Genomic DNA, 20,090 nt, shown 5'->3' with positions numbered 1-20,090 from the left:
ATTCCTTCACAGATAGCCTTCATTTTTCATAGATCCCTGATGGATTCTGAAGGTGCCCTAAGTCATTTTGTTAGGACATGAAAGTCATTGTAATAAATAAAATGAAAATAAGGTACTGTTCGTTTTAGTGATAGAGAGGGCTAATATCTTGTTAGAGTCTCAACCACTTTCCTTTGAAACTTTTTTTGAAATTTGAAGGTAAAACACTTATTAAAAATCCTAAGAGGATTCAGTCAACCCATGCATTTTCCTCTAGCCTTGATACACAGCATCTGGATTTGTCATTGAAATCTGGTATTTCTGCCTAGTTTATATGTGACAGTCTATAGAGCCCGTACATGCTCTTTCCCAGAATTCCAGATAATCTGTAGATTTTTTCACAACAGTCTAATTTTGTAGCCTCTCGTGCTACCCAGTCATCCTGACTAATTAGATGGCTGTCAGCTTTGAAACTTGACATGTCTTCCTGTGCAGAAGCTAGGTTAATACAAGAATGCATTGATTCTTTTTTTTTTTGGCTGATATTCTAAGTTCATTCTCTTCAAACAAGCTGACTAGGGAATCCTTCAGAAGTAGTGAGAAGAGAGTTGCTTGCTATATTTTAGTACTAGCATTTCTTTTTGATTTGTCTTTTAAATGATAGAACTCAAAAAAGGTTACATTCCGCCCCACTGCTCTGTGAAAGCAGGGCTGCTATTTTCTATATTCATGAATACAAGGACCAGCCACAACAATTGAGGCAAACATTTTATTATAGTGTTACTTCTATTTTCTTTGCCTTGTGAATAAAAAAAAAAATTGACATGTTAACTGATGCAACTTGATCTTTTAAGATGTTTTTAAGCCCCAGCCCTTCTTATGTTAGTGAATTTGTATGATACAGATGTTTGTTAGAACTCAGTAACAGCCAGATAGAATCAGACAAAAGGTAAGGAAGTGATAGTAGAAACTCAGCATTTGGAGTCACTCCTACCTGCTTTAAAGAAATCAGATTTAATTCACACATGTATTACAGAGTAAGACACTGTGAATTTGAGTGTCTAGGAAGATTGTCTATTCCCTATAGTCTGTACAATAGTCCTAGAGAAACTGTGCCCCAGAGGGTACCGAAAACTTGTCTGGGTTCACAGTGATTGCTGGTCAGTGTATCGTTCAGAGAACCCAGGTTGGGAAGAGGCTGTTAGGAATTGATGTTGCCTATGGGGTGCTTATTCTGCCTCGGTTGTAATCATTGAAGATCTAGTCACCAGTTAATTATCAACTGGCAAGTGAAAATAGATTTTCTTCCTAATTTCACCTTGCCTGAAGTAACTTCAGATAATAATCATTAGATAAAATACCTCATGATAATGGTTTTTTGGGGAAGAAAACTATTTCTTCCTTAGGACTTGAGTAATTAGCACTTCTATATAAAATGCTATTTAGACCATTTAAAGTACAAGCATTTCCTTCCTGAAGTCGTTATATTCGTTCTGTGATAATGGAAATGGTCATTGGCTGGCTTAGAGAGGTAATGCTCTGGGGGCTCACACACGACCTTTTTGTCTGGGACTGGGTGTTATTCCAGCCAGGTTTTGTGATGTTATGGCAGGCTCTGGTTCTAATAGATTGGTCGGCATTATTGTAGAATGGCGATATCCTTGTAAGTTTCTATAGCATAAGGAAGAGCAGATAAACCCGCCATTCTGGGTGAGTCCATTGTTTCCTTGCCATGAATGTATTTATATTCCCAGGGCCTGACACAGGAGTGACACATGACAGGTGTTAAGTGCTGCGTTATTGATTGGTTGAGTTCTTCCTAAAGTAAGGCCCGCCAAAGCTTCACACATGCTTTATCTTGGTTTCATCTAAACCATAAAACAATGAAGGTAGATTTCCCCAAATTTCTCCTAGTGTCGTTTATGTTAAGAGGGCCTAGCCGGGAACATAAGCAAATAACAATTAGAATAATATTTTATGTAGGCTTGCCAAAAGATTTAACATTTGCCATCTCATTTTATATTATAAGGCAATAAAATCCCCATCCTGTGATATAAGAGGAATACTTCTTCATGGTTGGAAAATAAAATCATTTGATTCTAAGAAGTCCAATAAATCTCAAGGATTTGAGGAATGGAGGTGGGAGGGGTCTATGTAAAAATGACAATGTAGGTAACAAGGCAACTCTTTGTTTCATGTAACAATAAGTAAGTTTAATATTAGCTGTTTTCCCCTCTAGGCCTGAAACAGTGTTAAAAAACCAAGAGGTAGAATTCGGCAGAAATCGAGAGAGGCTACAATTTTTCAAGGTATATAAATCGAAGGAATTAAAAAACACTTGCATGAAGACTTGTAAAATAATAAAAGATTTCAAACATTAGAAATATATCAAGCATTTTACTTAGTGATCTCTTTGAAGTTATTTTTTCCTTTAAAAGTTTATTTCATAAAGTTAATATGTTCATATTTTATTGTCTTGTAGAGATCTTAAATTGGGCTTTAATGCCAGTGTTTCAAATGCTGACACGCATATTTATGAAATGATCACAAATTGCCACATGCATGAACTAATATTTCCTTTTCTCTCCCCCCCCCCCATTTTAAAACAATATAGTGGAGTTCAAAAGTTTTTAAGAATGTGACTCTAATTCCCCCTGGAACTGGAATGGCCCATCAAGTAAATCTGGAGTATTTGTCAAGAGTGGTGTTTGAAGGAGAGAACTTCTTCTTCCCAGACAGTGTGGTTGGCACAGACTCCCACATAACGATGGTGAACGGCTTGGGCATCCTGGGGTGGGGTAAGTCAATGGCATGGCTTGTTTGCCGCAGCTAGCCTGGGTGCTAGTGTTATTTTTTGTTGAATTGTTGCTTAAGTGAACATTGATTCTCAGTTAGTCTAGGAGTGGTCAGCTTTAAGGAGCATCCTAACTGCTCTTTTCTAGCTACCTGTTAGCCAGAAAGGTTTTATGCATGCATATGCCTAGCAGGCTCATCTTAAAATTGGTCATTGTAGTTCATGGGACTTTGTAAATCTTTGCGGTCACTGAGTCAGATGCAGCACAGATTCCTCTGTCACAGATGACCTGTCACTGGCGTTATTAAATGTTAATGAAGCTTGTGGTTCTTACCTTCATCATACAAAGACCTGTATAGTAGCAGTGCAGATGATCTTGGTTTTCTCTTAGTTGGGCCCTAGGAAACTCAGTCAGGGTATGTTGGTTGAGTGTGAGTTGTAGAGGAGAAGCCAATGGGGCCCCCCCTCAGGGGAGTGAGAGGTTCAGCTTGGGTGAGCTCTTTGGGTTTTGCACAACTCTCCTGGCTGTCTGCTCCTTACCCTGCTCAAGGGAATTGGCTAAATGTCTTAAAATTAAATTCTAGGTCAAGGATAAAGAAAAACAGGGAACCATATTTTGGGGGGTAAACTCACAATGTGTAGGTGATAAATGATCACATAAACCTGACTACAGAAGGCAGAAGACATGTAGGCGCCAGTGGCTCTTCCCCTAACTGGTTGTTACTGTTAGCCTCATGTGAGTCACCCCAAAGCCCCCAGCCTCTTCATCAGTAATGTGGGAGGGGGCAGCTAGGTGGCATAGTGGATAAAGCACTGGCCCTGGATTCAGGAGGACCTGAGTTCAAATCCAGCCTCAGATACTTGACACTTACCAGCTGTGTGACCTTGGGCAAGTCACTTAACCCTCACGGACCCATTTAAAAAACAAATAAATAAATAACGTGGGAGGATTTAGTTATTCTGTCTCTTAATGCTCTGAAGGAGCCCCATGGCAGGCAGCTCTCTTGTCTCAAATTTGTTTTTGTTTTATTGTGGGGCAATGAGGGTTAAGTGATTCGCCCAGGGTCACACAGCTAGTAAGTGTCAAGTGTCTGAGGCCAGATTTGAACTCATGTCCTCCTGAATCTAGGGCCAGTGCTTTATCCACTGCGCCACCTAGCTGCCCCTGTCTCAGATTTTAATAGTCTTAGCAGATTGGTTTGAATACACGGTGCTGATCGATGCATTTTAATCTGTTGGTTAGGAGTCGGTGGCATCGAGACAGAGGCAGTCATGCTTGGTCTCCCAGTCTCTCTTACTTTGCCAGAGGTGGTCGGGTGTGAATTGATTGGGTCATCGAGTTCTTTGGCCACATCCATAGATGTGGTTCTTGGCATTACAAAGGTAAGTTAAAGAACTATTTCAGTAGGTGACCTTGTTAACCTTATTTTTGGGAGAATTTGATCAGGCACCTTCTCCAAAGCCCTGCTCAGCTTTGTCCTGGCATGGAGATGACTTGGTTCTTGAAGAATGAGCCAGTGGAATGTGAACTGAGCCGTCCTGCTGACTGGCCAGGCCCAGTGAGGGGCTGAGAAACAGCCTTGTTACTGGGATGGTCACAAAGGGGTGGATTTTTCAGCCAAAGCAACTCTGGGAGCCAGTCTGCCAAGTCTGAGCAGGAGAGCTTACTGTCCCTCAGTGCAGGGAGCACTGGCCCTGCCTAAATCAAAGGTCGTTAGATGGTTGAAATGGCCGTCTTTGTCAGCTCAGGGCCATGAGTACAATTATTAGCTGACTGTAACACTTCATTAGCTATAAATGCCTTTAGAGAGAAAGAGCTTAATTAGGTCTCTGATCCCTAATTTACTCATTTGCCCCTTCATATTATTTAGCCAGACAGTCGGTAGGATAATAGTGGGTAGAACTGGCCTTGGAGTCAGTCTCATTTTACACCTGAGAAAGTTTGAGATTGGTCCAAGGTGCTACAAGGAAGCATAGAGGTGCTGGCATCCAGTGCCACCTTTCTCAGGAACTGGGGTTGGGGATTCGGTGGAGTGAATCTCATAAAATGCCCAGCATTTGTCCCCCATCCCACCCCCCCTTATCTCCAAGAAACCCCATGGAAAACAGAAAAAGGAAGTTTCTCATCAGTCAGTATTTTCCAGTTCCCTAATTAGGAGATATGTTGACTAGCTAAGGAAATGATTGCTAAAGGCACAAGTTCTCAAAAGGTAATAGAGGGGGCAGTTAGGTGGTACAGTAGATAAAGCACTGGCCCTGGATTCAGGAGGACCTGAGTTCAAGTCCAGCCTCAGACACTTGACACTTACTAGCTGTGTGACCCTGGGCAAGTCACTTAACTCTCATTGCCCCCCCCCCCAAAAAAAAGGTAATAGAGGCTAAATTGAGGCTTGTGAGGTCATTTCTAATTGAAAAGGAGAAACCCAGTAGGTTGTAGAGAAAGCCTGAGCACCCCCCCCCCCCAAACACACACACACACAACTTTACCCAGCCCTAAAAATAAGTGTTTCTTTTTAGGGCCATTTGGTATAGCATTGTTTTAACTTGGTTCTGATGATCAGGGCTCCTGGTAGGCTTATAGCTTTCTCTTGTTTCTCCCAAAGTGCTTTTTAATCAGGGTCTTTCAGCATTAATTATATTTTGTTTTTCAAGAAGGCCATTTAAGCCCTTTATTAAGCACATGGAAAACAAACAAACAAACATGCCAGTCACTGCTTTTCTTTGTGGTCCTCTTTTAACCACCTGGAAAGTATATCACAAATATTTGGTTTCCTAAAGTCACTTCTAGGCTCCACGTCCCATCTTGTGTAAAAGGAGTAGCTGATCTGATCATGGGGCTCCTTCTGTGATTCAGTAGTTCGTTTTCTGTAGCGGAAAGATAACAAGAGAATGAATGGCCTTTGGAGAAAAGCTCATATCCCGACTTTGCTCGCCCGGCTTCTTCTCTGCTCTAAGCTTCAGGTTTTCCTGATCTGTGAGATGGGGTTGGAGCAGCTCAGACCCTCTGCCCTGTGACTACTTAGGAGAGGTTTTAGAAAACTTTAAAGTCTACAAAATGTAAGGCATTACAACCGTAGCTCCTTTCGTTGCCTTTGATAGTCATGTGCCTTATAGGGGAGTGTTGATTGGTTGTGTTTTTCTCTCAGCTCCCCTTGAGGTAGTTTTACTGGTCGGTGTGATATCTAGTCATGGTTTTCCAGGAGACAAGAGTCAAAACTTCCCGTTAAATCCAGTTATGTCATTGGGATGAGGGCTGGACCAAATGCTTTCCTTGTGCTTGATTGACTTCTGTAACACATGAAGTAATTGACTCTTTTAGATTTGAACTGTTGCTTATTAAAAGACATTGTTGTGCTAATGGACTTGTAACTTGTGGTGGCTGAAATGCTCTTTGTAGATTCCACTTAGCCACATAAGGAGCTTGTCTCCTGCCACTGGGAGCCCAAAGAATCGATGGGCTCTGTCTCTCTTGATTGGCTGTGGGATGGGGTAACTATTCTCTGTGCATTCCTTCACACAGCACCTGAGGCAAGCCGGAGTGGCTGGAAAGTTTGTCGAGTTCTTTGGGAGTGGCGTAGCTCAGCTCTCTGTGACTGACCGAACCACGATAGCAAATATGTGTCCAGAATATGGTGCTATTCTGAGCTTTTTCCCTGTTGACAATGTGACATTAAAGCACTTAGAACATACAGGTAAGAGGATCTTGAGGGGAACAAAGAGTTGTATCATGCTTGTTTAGACACTGCCTCAGACACGATACTGAAGAGAGTGATTTCACCAAGGAGCCCAGAGGTCTTCCAATGCTGTGGCCTCAAGCCAAGAGTCACCTTGGACCCGTTCCTATAAAGTTGTAACTGACTGTCCCTCCAGACTGCAGATCTCCAGCCCTCTCCCTTGTGTCCTTCCGTGGCTGGCTCAAGGTCAAACAGCAGGCTGTCCTCCACCACTCTTCAGTGGGAATAAGAGTTCACCAGACAATGGGTTTAGAAACTTCCGAAAATAACCCCGGTCCTCTTATTGTGGGGCTGAGAGAGCTGAGGCAAGACTCAGGACTCCTCTCAGAGTCATTCTGCTCCTCTCGGCTTCATAGCGGGCTGGCTGTCTTTGAGCCCCCTTAGGAAGACATAGACCTCTGGCCAGCAAGGCTGGGCCTTGTGCATTCCTATGGCTCACTGATGGGATTCTAGAGGAGGACAAGACTTTGAAGGGGATAGAGTCTGACCCCTCAGCTTACAGTGAATGACCATACAGTTGCAGAGAAGAGTCCCTGGCGAGCGATCACACACAGCCAGGATTCACACCCAGGCCTTGGGCCTAAAGATCCATGCCTCTCCCCTTGCTAAACACATTTATTAAGTGCCTAACCAAGTCACTATACTGGGAAGAGGGAGATGAAAAATTACATTCTCCTCCTTCTGAGACATTGACTCAAACAGACCATAAAGCAGAGGCACAGGTGACACAGATAGTTCCCCAGAAACATTTGAGATCGTAAAGAGCACTTTCAGCTGGGGCCATCAGGGAAGGCTTCATGGAGGTGGTGACGTGTTAGCTGGTTCTGGGAAGACAGAATTTCCACAAGCTGAGATGAGGGAGTATGTTTTAGGCATGGACAAGAGCTTCCATCAGTCTAGGGAATCATGGGAAAAGGCGGGACAAGGCTGAGGATCAAGAACTAAAAGTGGGTCAGAAGGGGCAGCTGGGTGATGCAGTGGATAAAGCACTGGCCCTGGATTCAGGAGGACCTGAGTTCAAATCCAGCCTCAGACACTTGACACTAGCTGTATGACCCTGAGCAAGTCATTTAACCCTCATTGCCCTGCTCAAAAAATAAAGTGGGTAGGAAATAAGGCTGAGAGGGCCTGTTCCCTGTTCTTTGCTCAGCCCTTGCTGCTTCAAGTCATTTCTGTTATTCCATTCCAATTATTGTTGTACTCCATGGAGTGACTTTTCTGTGATTCTTAGATGTCCTTATCCAGCCCTAACCTCTATCCTGGCCTCCAGATGGCCAAGACACCTCCCTCCAAAATCCTCCCTCTTCTTGAGTTCTCCGTCATTGTCAGGCACCACATCATCCTCCCGAGGCTGGAACTCTGAACGTCATCCATTGCTCGTTCTCACCCCTCGTAGCCCGTCTTGATCTTATCTTCAGTGACATCTCTCATCTACATCCCTTCTCTCTGACCTGGCCACTAGCCCGGGGTGGACCTTGTCACCTCATGGCTGAGATGGCTCTGCCTGTCTCCAGTCTTTCCCCACTCCCATCTCCCCTCCCCTCAGCTGTCAGTGTGATCTCCCTAAGGCACTGGTCTGACCGTGTCACACCCCTGATCACTTGGCTGTCCATCACAGAATCTTTTGTTTGGCATTCGATGCCCTTCATCATCTGCACGGACCTAGTTTCTCTTCAGTCCCTCAATGTCCAAGGTGCTCTCCCCTCATCTCTTCCTCCTGGTTCCCCCAATCCCTTTAGGTCTCAGCTAAAGTCCCCTCTTCTGAGGAAACCTCTGCCAGGCACCCTCCATGCCTAGTGCCTTCTCTCTGTTGATTACCTCCAGTCTGTCCTGTCCATAGCTTGTTTGTACCCAGTTGTTTGCATGCTGTCTCCCCATTAGACTGTGAGTTGTTTTTTTTTTTTTTTTTGCAAGGCAGTGAGGGTTAAGTGACTTGCCCAGGGTCACACAGCTACTAAGTGTCAAGTGCCTGAGGCCGGATTTGAACTCAGGTCCTCCTGAATCCAGGGCTGGTGCTTTATCCACTGCGCCACCTAGCTGCCCCAGACTGTGAGCTTCTTGAGGGCAAGAAGTATCTGGTTTTCTTTGCATGCCCAGTGCTGAGCACAGAGCCTAACGTTTAGTAGGTGCTTAATAAGTGCTCCCTAGATACCAGCGACCCTGCCACTCTCCTGGGAGAACAAAGCCCTGCTTTTTGCCAAGCCTAACAGTTAACATTTGCCCTCCATCCCACCCATTGCTCTCTCCCCTAGTCATTTGTCCTAGCTTCAGTTCTTCCCTTTATCACGGAGCTGCTTACAGGCGTCCTTACTTGAGTTACTGCCCAGCATTTCTCTTCACCTTTGCACACATGCGGCCTCCATTGCCTCCCTGGCCCCCCCCCCCCCCTCCGCTCCTCGTGCCCTTTCAGTGTAACGATTGGAATGACGCCACCTGCTGGATACTTACTGTAGAAGAGTTCTGCCCATGAAGCGAAGGTCTTTGAGGGCAAGACCAGGAGTCTTTTCTTTGGCGAGGAGGAAGTGACGCGGGCTAGTGGGAGGAGGAAGGAAGAGACTGGCGCTCAGTCTCGCTCTCTTTCCTGAGGACGCTGGCGGAGAAGGGAGCTAGAAATGTGCTCTCCCTTTAATAGATAGGAATCTAGGCCTTTCTCTCTCTCTTTACCAAATTCTTATTCTCCTTAATAAATGCTTAAAAGTCTAACTCTTGCTAAAGCTTGTAATTGATTGGCGACCACTCATTAGATATTTTAGACAGTTTAGCTAGAATTTTAGCCCTTAACATCAGCGTGACTTGATGACTATTGCTGCAGCTCTCCTCATTATCGATGGGTCTCCTTTCCCCAGTTTCCTTCCTTCTTGGCCTTCTGTCAGTGTTGGATGCTGTTGACCCTGACTTCTTCCTGAGTGCTGCTCCTGTAGCTTCCATGACTGAGGTCTCCTGCTTTTGCCTGTGTGACCCCACCTCAGATCTTTTTTGTGCCCTAATTCTGTTCTGCTGCTGCGCGATGTCTCCAAAGGCACGTTCTTCTCCTCATATATGTCGTCCTCTCCCTTCCACAGCTACCAAAATCATCTTCCAAAGGTACAGATCTGTACTTGTCACTCTCTAGCTCCAGAATCTTCACTGATTCCTCATTACCCCAGGTTGAAGGACAGACTCCTCAGCCTGGTCTTTAAGGTCCTGCATAAGCTAATTCAGGCCATATTCCCGTGGCTTCTCTTCATCGATTCTGTCTTAAACTTGACGGGTCGTCGTCTTTCTTGTTTTCATGCAGCCCAGTTCCCATGTCTGGAATCAGAATCCCCTTTCTATTTTCCACATTCCTCCTCTTCTTTCATGTCGGCACTGGGGTGCTGTCTCTGTATAGCCTTCGGATCTCTTCGTCCAGTATTTTGGGAGCCTGAGTGCGATCTCATCTTGTCCCTCTCGCTGCATCATGTTTATCTGTGGGCAGGTCAGCTTTTAGAGGGCAGGAACTGTTTGGACTGATGTCTGGTCTCTGTTCTCCCCCCACACACACTACCATCAACCACACACATGTGTACAGGGCTCCCTACATGGGGGACCCTTGGTAATAAATGGTGATTGAGGAGCCAAAGGCATCGCTGGGGCAGAGAATCCAGGGAAATGGGATCATTGCAGATCCACCAGGGCCCGATTGTCTTCAACACAGGAATTACTGTCCTGTTTCCGCGTCCAGCGTTTCTGACCTGGCAGGAAAATGAAAAGACTATCAGTGGTTTTGACCACACGTGTGTGAGCATTTTTCTGAAGTACACAGTTTTTATACAGTTTGAGGATTCTATCAAGAACTGAGTTGTAGAAAATTCAGTGCTGAGGTTTCATTTTAGTAATAAGTAGCCCCTGCCACCTCTTGTCTGCCTAAAAGAATCATTCCTTACTAAAGCACTTTTTTCCCTGTCAGGTTTTGACAAAGACAAGCTTGCGTCAGTGGAAACATACCTTAAAGCTGTGAAGTTGTTTAGAAGTGACCTGGGCTCTTCAGTGGAGCCTGAGTATTCCCAGGTATGCCTGAGCAGTGGGTGGCTTTATGTTGGGTGTCCTCAGTGCTGAGCACAGGGCCTGGCACCGAGAGTGTACTTTGGGAATATGGAGGCTGTGGCTTATGGCATTCTACTTCCTTATTTCCCCAGGGCCATTTGTAGCACAGTAGCTTGGAATAGTCTTTTTTTTTTTTTTTTTTGCACTAGAAATAAAGACTTTGGGGCAGCTAGGTGGCGCAGTGGATAGAGCTCCAACTCTGGAGTCAGGAGGACCTGAGTTCAAATCTAGCCACAGACACTTAACACTTACTGGCTGTGTGACCCTGGGCAAGTCACTTAACCCCAATTGCCTCACACAAAAAAAGAAAGAAATAAAGACTTTGATTATAGTGATTTCTTTTAGTGTTTAAACCAATTTCATTATTTCTTAGCATTTAGTATAAATAAATGATTCCACTTTACTTCCCAAAGGTAGATTTCCCACTCCAAAAGTAGTAGGAAGAAATGTTTCTTAGCTTTCGTGTCTTGAAAATCCAGATTTATGAGGAGAAAAATTACTTCTTGTTGGAGAGATGAAAGATATTTTGACAGCATCTGACTTTGTTGACTTTTCATACTGAATCCAAGAATTCATTTACAGAGAAAAGGGCAGCCAGGTGGCAGCATAGGGACGTCAGCACTTTGGGATACAGATGCCAGATAGCCTCTCTTGAGGATAGCACAGGACTCTCCTGGCTGCCAAGATTCTACTCTGCTCTTAGCACAGTGTTCAAGCCCACTGTGACCATTAACTAAAATTGGGCTCTTGTGTTTTAAAAGTATGATCGTGTGGGTGGACTCACATTGCTAAGATCAATGGTACTCTGCACTGGAGATGGTGACTGTGAATGCTAATTCTTCTTCCTCTCCTAGATTATACAGATTAATCTGAACTCTATAATTCCATCTGTCAGTGGTCCAAAGAGGCCCCAGGATCGAGTGGCTGTGAGTGATATGAAAAATGATTTCCAAGCTTGCCTCAATGAAAAGGTAAATCATTTCAGGTTGCACCTTCTGGGCTCATTACAAAGTGCTAAACGCTGCAGAAAGATGATAAGCTCAGCACCAGTGTCTGGTGTCATAGGAATACCAGTGACCAAACACTGCTGGCCTCGTTCTCCAGCAATCCTGCCGAGCCATTTCTTCTGATCAGCCCTCCCCAAGCTCGCTGGGGCCAGCTTGGCAGCACTGCCTTTGATGGCTTTTCTAGCCCCTTCCATATACTCCTTTTTTAAGGCCTTTATGACTCTTCTGAGAGTCCCATGATGGGAGAATTAAAGGAGTGTTTTCTATGCCCTTCATCTGATCAGATTTCTGGATAATTTGAAAACTGACTCAGTTGTAGAAAGATGATTCCTTCTATTCCTACATGGTTGGTGTTGGTTAAATGGTGGGGATGTAAGGGGGCAGCTAGATGGTACAGTGGATAAAGCACCAACCCTGGATTCAGGAGGACCTGGGTTCAAATCCGGCCTCAGACACTTGACACTTACTAGCTGTGTGACCCTGGGCAAGTCACTTAACCCTCATTGCCCCACCCCCAAAAAAAAGAAAGAAAAGAAAACTACTGTGTGTAGACAAGGGGGCAAATGGAGCTAATGGATTTGTACACTTTTGTGCAGGTTGGATTTAAAGGCTTTCAAATTGCCGCTGAAAAGCAAAGTGATGTTGTGCCTATTCAGTATGAAGGAATTGAGTATAAATTGTCTCATGGTTCTGTGGTCATTGCTGCCGTCATCAGTTGTACCAATAACTGCAATCCCTCCGTGATGCTTGCTGCAGGTATGCCGGCTTACAGCCAGACTCGCTTCTTTTTGGCCGCTTACTTCTCACCCCTTGGGAAACGATGCGGAAGCGTAATCAGCATCATATACTTCATCCCTCATGTGGTGCCTCATGGCAGAGAGGCTTTCATTGGCTCCCAGCTGTTGTCAGGTTTTTTTTAAGAGACTTTGGCTTAATTATGCAGAAACAAAGTTCTGGCGGTGCTCCACCCTATTTGTTAAGAAATTGGGTGACTACAAGTCTTAGTCTTTTCTTACTATTTCATGCTCAAGTCTGAATCAGGTTAATCAGTCTGTCCCTGATGCTGTAAAGATGCTGCACAGAAACCTCAGAAATGGTGTCTGCTTTAAGAAGCTTAAAAGACCAAACAAATGTGAGGCTGTGAATGAACATGTTCTTGTATAACGGAGTGTAAAACTTGTTCTCATTAGTGTTGTGAATATTGTTTTTAAATGTCTTTGTATATACATTGAGGTAGCAGAGAGTGCAGAAGGCAGGCGTGTACCACATTGTGGGTTACCTCTAGAGCCGCCACTCTGCAGTGTGTCATGGCTTCATGATTTCATTAGTGTGGATACCTCCCTCCACCAGTACAGCTCTTGGTCTCTCTGTGAATTGGTGATAGACAGTCTTCAATAAGTTGCTATCATTTTAAAATAAATTACCTCAGGGCAGCTAGGTGGCGCAGTGGATAGAGCACTGGCCCTGTAGTCAGACCTGAGTTCAAATCTGGCCTTAGACACTTGATACTTACTAGCTGTGTGACCCTGGGCAAGTCACTTAACCCCAATTGCCTCACCAAAAACAAAACCAAAAAAAGAAGAAGAAGAAAAAGAAATAGATTACCTTAAAGCCAACCTGCTGATGAGCCTTTCTGAGCCCAGCAGGACTGGGCTTTGTTTAATGGGCAGTTTGTCCAAGGCCTCTCTGGCTTGGGGCCTTAAGGACCCATTGGAGCTGGTGCTGCTTTCCAAGTGCGGCCTTGGGGAGCTCAGTCATTTCTGTATCACGCTGAGGCGTAAGAGGATTTTAATGGAGGAGGGAGGTGATATCAGTCTGCAGTCATTGGAGGGAGGCTTGGGTTCCTTTTATACATACGTTTATACATGTGCTCTCCTCTTTCCCTTCTCAATGCCTAAGATCACTTTATTATACTCAGTGAGTCTTGGGCCAGAAAACTGAGCTTTAATGTGTTTTTAAAACAGCAGTTTTTTGTCCTGAGGCTTATTATTATTATTATTATTATTTGAAAACTCATGTTCATGTAACATATTGGACTTTGTACAGGTCTTTTGGCCAAAAAAGCTGTTGAAGCCGGTCTCCGAGTTAAGCCTTACATCAGAACAAGCCTATCTCCTGGCAGTGGGATGGTCACACATTACCTCAGTTCAAGTGGAGTGTTACCATATCTTAGCAAACTTGGGTAAGTAACAATACTAGAGTGGAGAGTGACCACGCTACACCACAGCCTTGCCACTCATTAGTGAGGAAAGCACTTTGCAGACTCTTAACTGGGCTGTTAGATCTTAGCATACCTGCTAAATGAGGGGTGAGCCTCAGTCTCTATCATGAGAATGATCTGCTGGGCACTGGGCTGGGCAGTGATGGTACAGAGACAAGAATGAAAGAGCCCCTGCCCCCACAGAACTGACACTTTATTGGGGGAAGCAACATATACATGTTTAAGTCTAGACAAAAAACAAAATGCAGGAGTAGCTGGAAGATCAGGAGGGGACTCTTAGAGGCTGGCATTGGAGCTGAGCAGGCAGAGACGAAGGGGCCCATTCTAGGCATGGGAGACTGCGAATGTGAGGCCAGTATGGCTGGACCAGAGTCCTTAAGCTAGAGAGGTATGAGAGCCCGGCTTCAATTCTGTGCAGAAGCATTTGTATTTGGTTCTAAGGGTGATGGGGAACAACTAGAGCTAATTGAGTAGATTGAAAATTAAGAATATTGCTTTATCAGTTATATGGATGCTGGGTTGGAGAGGCATAAGCTTTGAGACACAGAGACCAAGGCGAAAGCCATTTTCCTAGACTGAGGCATGAGTAGGGCCTGAAGTAGGGTTGTGTCATGTGAGGGAAGAGAAAACAGATGGGAGGTATGTTGTGCTGGTACGCTTGGCAAATGACTGGACGTGGGGCCGGGGAGGAAGAGTGAAGAGTCTTTCTCTTCACTGAGGAGGAATGAGTGAGGAAGAATGAAGTAAGTCTGGGTGACTGGAAAGATGACAGTGCCCTCAACAGAAATAGGGAAGTTTAGAAAAGCACTGTGTTTGGGAGAAAAGGGAATGAGTTCTGTATTAGACACGATGAGTTTGAGGTGCCTTAGAAAGATTCAGCAAGTAGCTGGTGATGTGGGACTAGAACCCAGAGGAGAGACAGACAGATCAACTAATAGGTAGGTAGATTAACTGATCAATCAGTTGATAGGTAGGGAGGTAGATCAATAGATAGGTAGATGGATCAGTAGATCGATAGACAGACAGATCTGAGATAGTCACTTTCATAAAGATGATCATTAAACTCTTGAGAAGTAATGAGAACTAAAGGAGAAAGAAGAGGAGGCGGGGCAGAGCTTGCCATGACAGTTGGGGGTGGGGGGTGGTATATGTAATGATCCAGCCAAGAAGACTAAAGAGTGGTCAGATAGAGAAGAGGAGAAGCGAGGCAGGCTTGTGTCATAAAAACCCAAAGAGGAGAAGGGCTGGTCAGCAGAATCAAATGCTGCATGGGCATCTACAAGGATGAGGCCTGAACAAAAGGCCTTGAGTTTGGCACTTTGGAGATGATCAGTAACTTTGCAGGGACCAATTTCAGTTGAGTCACAAATTTGAAGCCCTGTTGCCAGCGCTGAAAAAAGAGTGAGAGAAGAAATGGGAGCAGTGAGAGCCCAGAACTTCATTTAGGAGTGGATGGATGGTACCTGAGGGTATACTAGAGTCGAGTGAAGACTTAAGGCTTGGGAGACTTGGGTGTGTTTGTTGACAGCCGGCAGTGAGCCAGTCATTAAAGAGAAAATGAAGATGGGGGTGGGGTGGTGGCATGTGATGGTTTGGGAATAATGTGCCTCAAGAGCCAGAGGTTGAATGGAAATAAAGGTGTGAGTGGAGGAGCTGACCTGGTCCTGGGAGGGGTTCCCTTTTCCTCAGCAGTCCTGTGGGCTTCTGTGGCCCCAAATACCATTCCTGAGTCCTGATACTTAAGGTCAGATGGGACTTGAGAGTACAGGGATGAAAATACTAGTGAAACCTGTGTCTGATGTGTGGCAGATTAAGTGATTTCACTTGACTTGTTTAACAGATGTTTAGAATGAGAAAGAAGTGTATCTGTTCTTTCCCAGTATAATATGTTCTATAATAACTTTGCCTTTCTTTTTTTTTTAATGTAGATTTGAAGTAGTTGGCTATGGATGTTCAACCTGTGTTGGGAATACAGCCCCCTTGCCAGAAGCTGTTCTGAATGCAATAAAAGAGGTAACATTTATAGATTAGCAACGACACGTTTGAGAGATGCTCCTGAAGTTTCTTAACCACTTCCTGGTTATTAAATCAGTAATTAACTTCATGATTTTGAATTTTGTCCCGTACTTTAGTCCTCGTACTAGTTTCATAGAAGCGAGAGATGAGGTGGAGGCTTTGGCGAGGAGTGGAAGGGTTATAGTGGGAGGGGAAGTTGAGTTTCCAAGTTAGAAGGAACCTGGAAGGTGCTTTGGTCCAGTCTGTGGCTGCACAGAAATTCCCTCTCCACCTGGCCTCACAAGTGGCCTTCCCTTTGGTACTTGGAGATCACTGTCTAGAAAGGCTCGGCTGCCCTTCTGAGTCAGCCCACTGGAACCCTACTGCAGAACCAGGTTGTTGCAGACAGTCTGTACCTGAAGGAAGTCCCCTCCACAGTGTCCTCAGTGCTCAGCCAGCTTTGGCTGGAAGGTCTCTAAGGGAGAGCCGACCGGGCTCTGTCCTGACGTGGCCTATTCCACTTTGGAGTAGCCCTTCTATTTAGCCTTAGCCTGCTCCCTAACTCTGCAAAATTATTTTAATTCCTCTTTTTGCATAATAGCTCTTCAGAAAACCTGACAGCAGTGAGGAGTGGTTATCCATGCTCCCAGGTCTTAGCTTCTTCCAGTTAAATATTCGCTCAAATACATCATGACCTCTGTCCCTCAGCACCCTCAGCATCGGGTCTGTGATAAGTGTTCACTTTAAGGGTCTCTGATTCTCTTCACCTCCTTTGTTGTTGAGTCTACTTCAAGTTGGGCCCATCTTTTGCTGGGTTACCTCAGGCAAGTCCCTTCTCTCCTCCTTAGTTCCTTCTCCTGTAAAGCAAAGGGTGGATTCAGTGGGGGCTTGGGTCCCCCCCCTTCTGAAGTGCTGGGATTTCTGTGGTCATCCCAAGCTTCCTTCTTGAGCAGTAGTTACGCGCTGATTGATGAGAACATGCCCTGTTTTGGCTATCTTGGTCCTCCTTGCTTTTGCTTATGTCTGTGCTGTTCCTTTTCTTTCCCTTGTTTTAGGGCGACTTAGTTGCCTGTGGGGTGTTATCTGGCAACAAGAATTTTGAAGGTCGTCTTTGTGACTGCGTCCGTGCCAACTACCTTGCCTCGCCACCTCTAGTAGTAGCCTATGCCATTGCTGGAACAGTGAATATTGATTTCCAGACGGAGCCTTTAGGTAACTTGATTTCTTCACACACTGTCTCCCGAAAGTTGTGTCTGTTCTCTGAAATGGAGTCGTTTTTACTAGAGTAAAAGAAGACAAGGGGGACACTGATTTTCCTTCCATTCTTATGTGTCAGCTAACATGAATACTGCAATAAGCCCCATTCTGGTGCTTAACCTGAAACAGTCTGTAGATCAATGATCTCCTTGGGTGATGATGAACATCTTTGGAAAGCAGTAAGTAATTTATCCTTCTTTGCTTCCATTGAACACTATTTTAACATCTTTTGTAATAGGTACAGATCCTCAAGGCAGAAACATCTACCTACATGACATTTGGCCTGATAGAGAGGAGCTTCATAAAGTAGAGGAAGAACATGTGATATTCTCCATGTTTAAAGAATTAAAAGAAAAAATGGAGGTGAGCATTCTCTCTTCAGTAGTGGAACAGAAGCGCACTGTTCTTCTAACACGCACCCAAATCTCTGAATGTCACAGGGCATTTTATTTAGAAAATGACCGTTTGGAATGGAATGTTTTGGGGGTCAGTTCTGACATGACTAAAATAATTCAAGGCTCTCAGAAAGGAGTCTGATCATCTTTGGTTAATGAAAAGAATTGACATTATTTTTCTGCGTGAAGAAGGCTGTTACAGATAGCCTTAGTTTACTGCTTTGAAGCAAGTGACCTGGACCTTTGGGTTCTCAGGGGCCATATATGATGATCATGGAGCAAGTAGGAGGGAGGAGAGAAACCATCTGGTTATATTAAAGAAACTTCAGTTGGACAGCATTAGGAGGAGTTTGTAGACTTAAATGTATTTCCAAATAAAAGTTAAAAAACTAAACATTCAAAAATACTGCAAAGCATTAGTGAGTTAAAATTGGAATGATATGTTGATATGGAAAGGTTTAGAATTTCAGTTTTAGTATAGGATGTTTTCTGTCCACCTTGGGAGTTATTTAATGAAGGATATAATGATAGCGTTCTATGCTGACATCCTTTGTAATGTCACTCCAGTCATGGTTAATTCTCTTTTAATATTATTTGTTATGGGGACAGCTAGGTGGCACAGTGGATAAAACACTGGCCCTGGATTCAGGAGGACCTGAGTTCAAATCTGGCCTCAGGCACTTGACACTTAGCAGCTGTGTGACCCTGGGCAAGTCACTTAAACCCTCATTGCCCTGCCCCCGCCCCGCCTCGCCCCAAAAATTATTTGTTGTGAATCTTCATTCATGATTCTCCACCCCCCCCCCCAACCTGCTTGTATCTGTTTTAACTTGTTTTATATTTTTGTCCTTTTGGAATAATGAGGGTTGAGGCTGAGGTTGGTTGGTTTGTTTTAATGTTGACTCCTTCCTTATTGTATATAAAAGTATTATTTCCTTTTTTTTCCTTCTGGGTCAATCTTTTGGAGGTGGCCTTTTGTTCTTATATCCTGATATCTGGTAAGGATCTGATTCTTTAGCCTGCCCCTCCCCTTCAAGGTTTGTAGATGTTGTGTGTGTCCCCTTTCAGCCTCCATAGCAGACAGAGGTTGGCCTCATCTTTGGTCTAACCTTGTGGAGGAACATTCTGGAAAGCAGAGGCCCTTCTCAGCACCCTTTCCCAGCTCTATTCCATCTGGCTTGTGCCATAGCAGTCTGAGCTCCCCACAGCGTTCCAGGCTTCTTGTACACTGCCCTTGGGGCTTCACAAGGAAAAGACTTGGATAAACTTGCCGATTGATGGATGTGGTTTTTCTTCACAGAAGGGAAATAAGCGGTGGAATTCCTTAGATGCGCCAGATTCGGTTTTGTTCCCATGGGATTTGAAATCTACTTATATCAGATGTCCATCCTTTTTTGATAAACTTGTAAGTATTCAGTTACAAACCTGGCAACACAATGCTGTTTCTCAGGTTATGCTGTTTGTGGTCTTTAAACATCTTCATCTCTTCTCTTCCAGGCCAAAGAGCCAGTTTCACTGCAGCCCATTGAAAATGCCCATGTCCTGCTCTATTTGGGAGATTCCGTCACAACAGATCACATATCACCTGCTGGAAGCATCGCCAGGAGCAGCGCTGCTGCTAAGTATCTGACAAACAGAGGGTGTGTGTCTCCAGGGCTTCCTACCAAGTTGACACCCCCATCTGTGATGGTTCCCAGTAGAAGCTGTGCGTGCCTGATTGTGGGTGTGCTTGGTTCAGAGGAGAGCCAGACCGCTAGCCCGATCTTGGCTTGATTATTCCTTTGACTTTGGAGCCCACTTAAATTGAGCCCTTGTCTAAATAGACAGCTGCTTTAAAAAAAAATAGCTGTTTCTCCTTTTTTCTCTCTAAATCTTGTTCATTTAAGAGACTAGTTTAGCTTGTGCCCTGCCAGAATAAAGACTGATCATTTGGATCCTACCCATCATGAGGGGTACATGGAATTAGATACTGTGTTTATACTTGGATCATTGATATACAAGGTTGGAGTAAGTTGGTCACAGGTATCATGGGGTAGGTGGCATCAAAGGCCCTCTGCCTCCTGAGAAATGCTTGGGAAATTACAGTGAAAATAACCATTAATTCATGAGATCATAATCTGGGGGGTAGGTAGATTTTATTTCCCTTTATAATGATTAATAATGTAGTCATTGTCTGGTTACCTATGGATGCCTTGACACTAGGGAGGTTATGCACAGAGCTCTAAACTTAAACTTACTTGAGGTATTATTGAAAATGCCTTATGAAAAGTAAACAGCTACTCTTTAGAAAGACTAGTTTATTTGTCACTCTCCACAGAAAAAGACTTGTTTCATAAACTTCTGGTATTCGATCTTATAAAAACAATGTTTAAAGAAAACCATGAATAGATTTTTTTTTTAGACTAAACACTGTTAGATCTAGAGTTCTTCTCTTGAAGAGACTTTAGCTTAGGATTTTGTGGAGATTTCTCATACTATAACAGTGAGAACTAGAATAATGTCACTCTCCCCTTATTTTGTGTATGTTTAGAATCTCCATTCTTGTCGTAAATTTGGAATTATTTTGAGGAAAGGAGGGTCTTCATCCCATTTTCTCTCAGCTCTAAACTGTAGGAATAAAACCAACAATTTCATTAATTTTTT

The 20,090-nt window shown here is 44.1% G+C and overlaps 1 protein-coding gene across 1 annotated transcript in view; it reads left to right on the top strand.

Annotated features, from left to right (window-relative positions):
* Window positions 1–20,090, top strand: part of IREB2 (iron responsive element binding protein 2) — a 41,335-nt gene that overhangs the window by 11,697 nt on the left and 9,548 nt on the right. Inside the window, exons 6-18 of the mRNA XM_043983630.1 lie at window positions 2,219–2,288; window positions 2,594–2,777; window positions 4,017–4,156; window positions 6,294–6,465; window positions 10,436–10,536; window positions 11,427–11,543; window positions 12,176–12,335; window positions 13,626–13,761; window positions 15,729–15,813; window positions 16,851–17,007; window positions 17,291–17,415; window positions 18,748–18,852; window positions 18,945–19,087. Of these exons, the coding sequence (XP_043839565.1) occupies window positions 2,219–2,288; window positions 2,594–2,777; window positions 4,017–4,156; window positions 6,294–6,465; window positions 10,436–10,536; window positions 11,427–11,543; window positions 12,176–12,335; window positions 13,626–13,761; window positions 15,729–15,813; window positions 16,851–17,007; window positions 17,291–17,415; window positions 18,748–18,852; window positions 18,945–19,087 (1,695 nt within the window). The remainder of the gene's footprint in view (window positions 1–2,218; window positions 2,289–2,593; window positions 2,778–4,016; window positions 4,157–6,293; window positions 6,466–10,435; window positions 10,537–11,426; window positions 11,544–12,175; window positions 12,336–13,625; window positions 13,762–15,728; window positions 15,814–16,850; window positions 17,008–17,290; window positions 17,416–18,747; window positions 18,853–18,944; window positions 19,088–20,090) is intronic.

Source organism: Dromiciops gliroides, chromosome 2, assembly GCF_019393635.1.
Source record: "Dromiciops gliroides isolate mDroGli1 chromosome 2, mDroGli1.pri, whole genome shotgun sequence".
NCBI classification, from domain to species: domain Eukaryota; kingdom Metazoa; phylum Chordata; class Mammalia; order Microbiotheria; family Microbiotheriidae; genus Dromiciops; species Dromiciops gliroides.
This window is presented reverse-complemented; position numbering and strand designations above follow the sequence as displayed.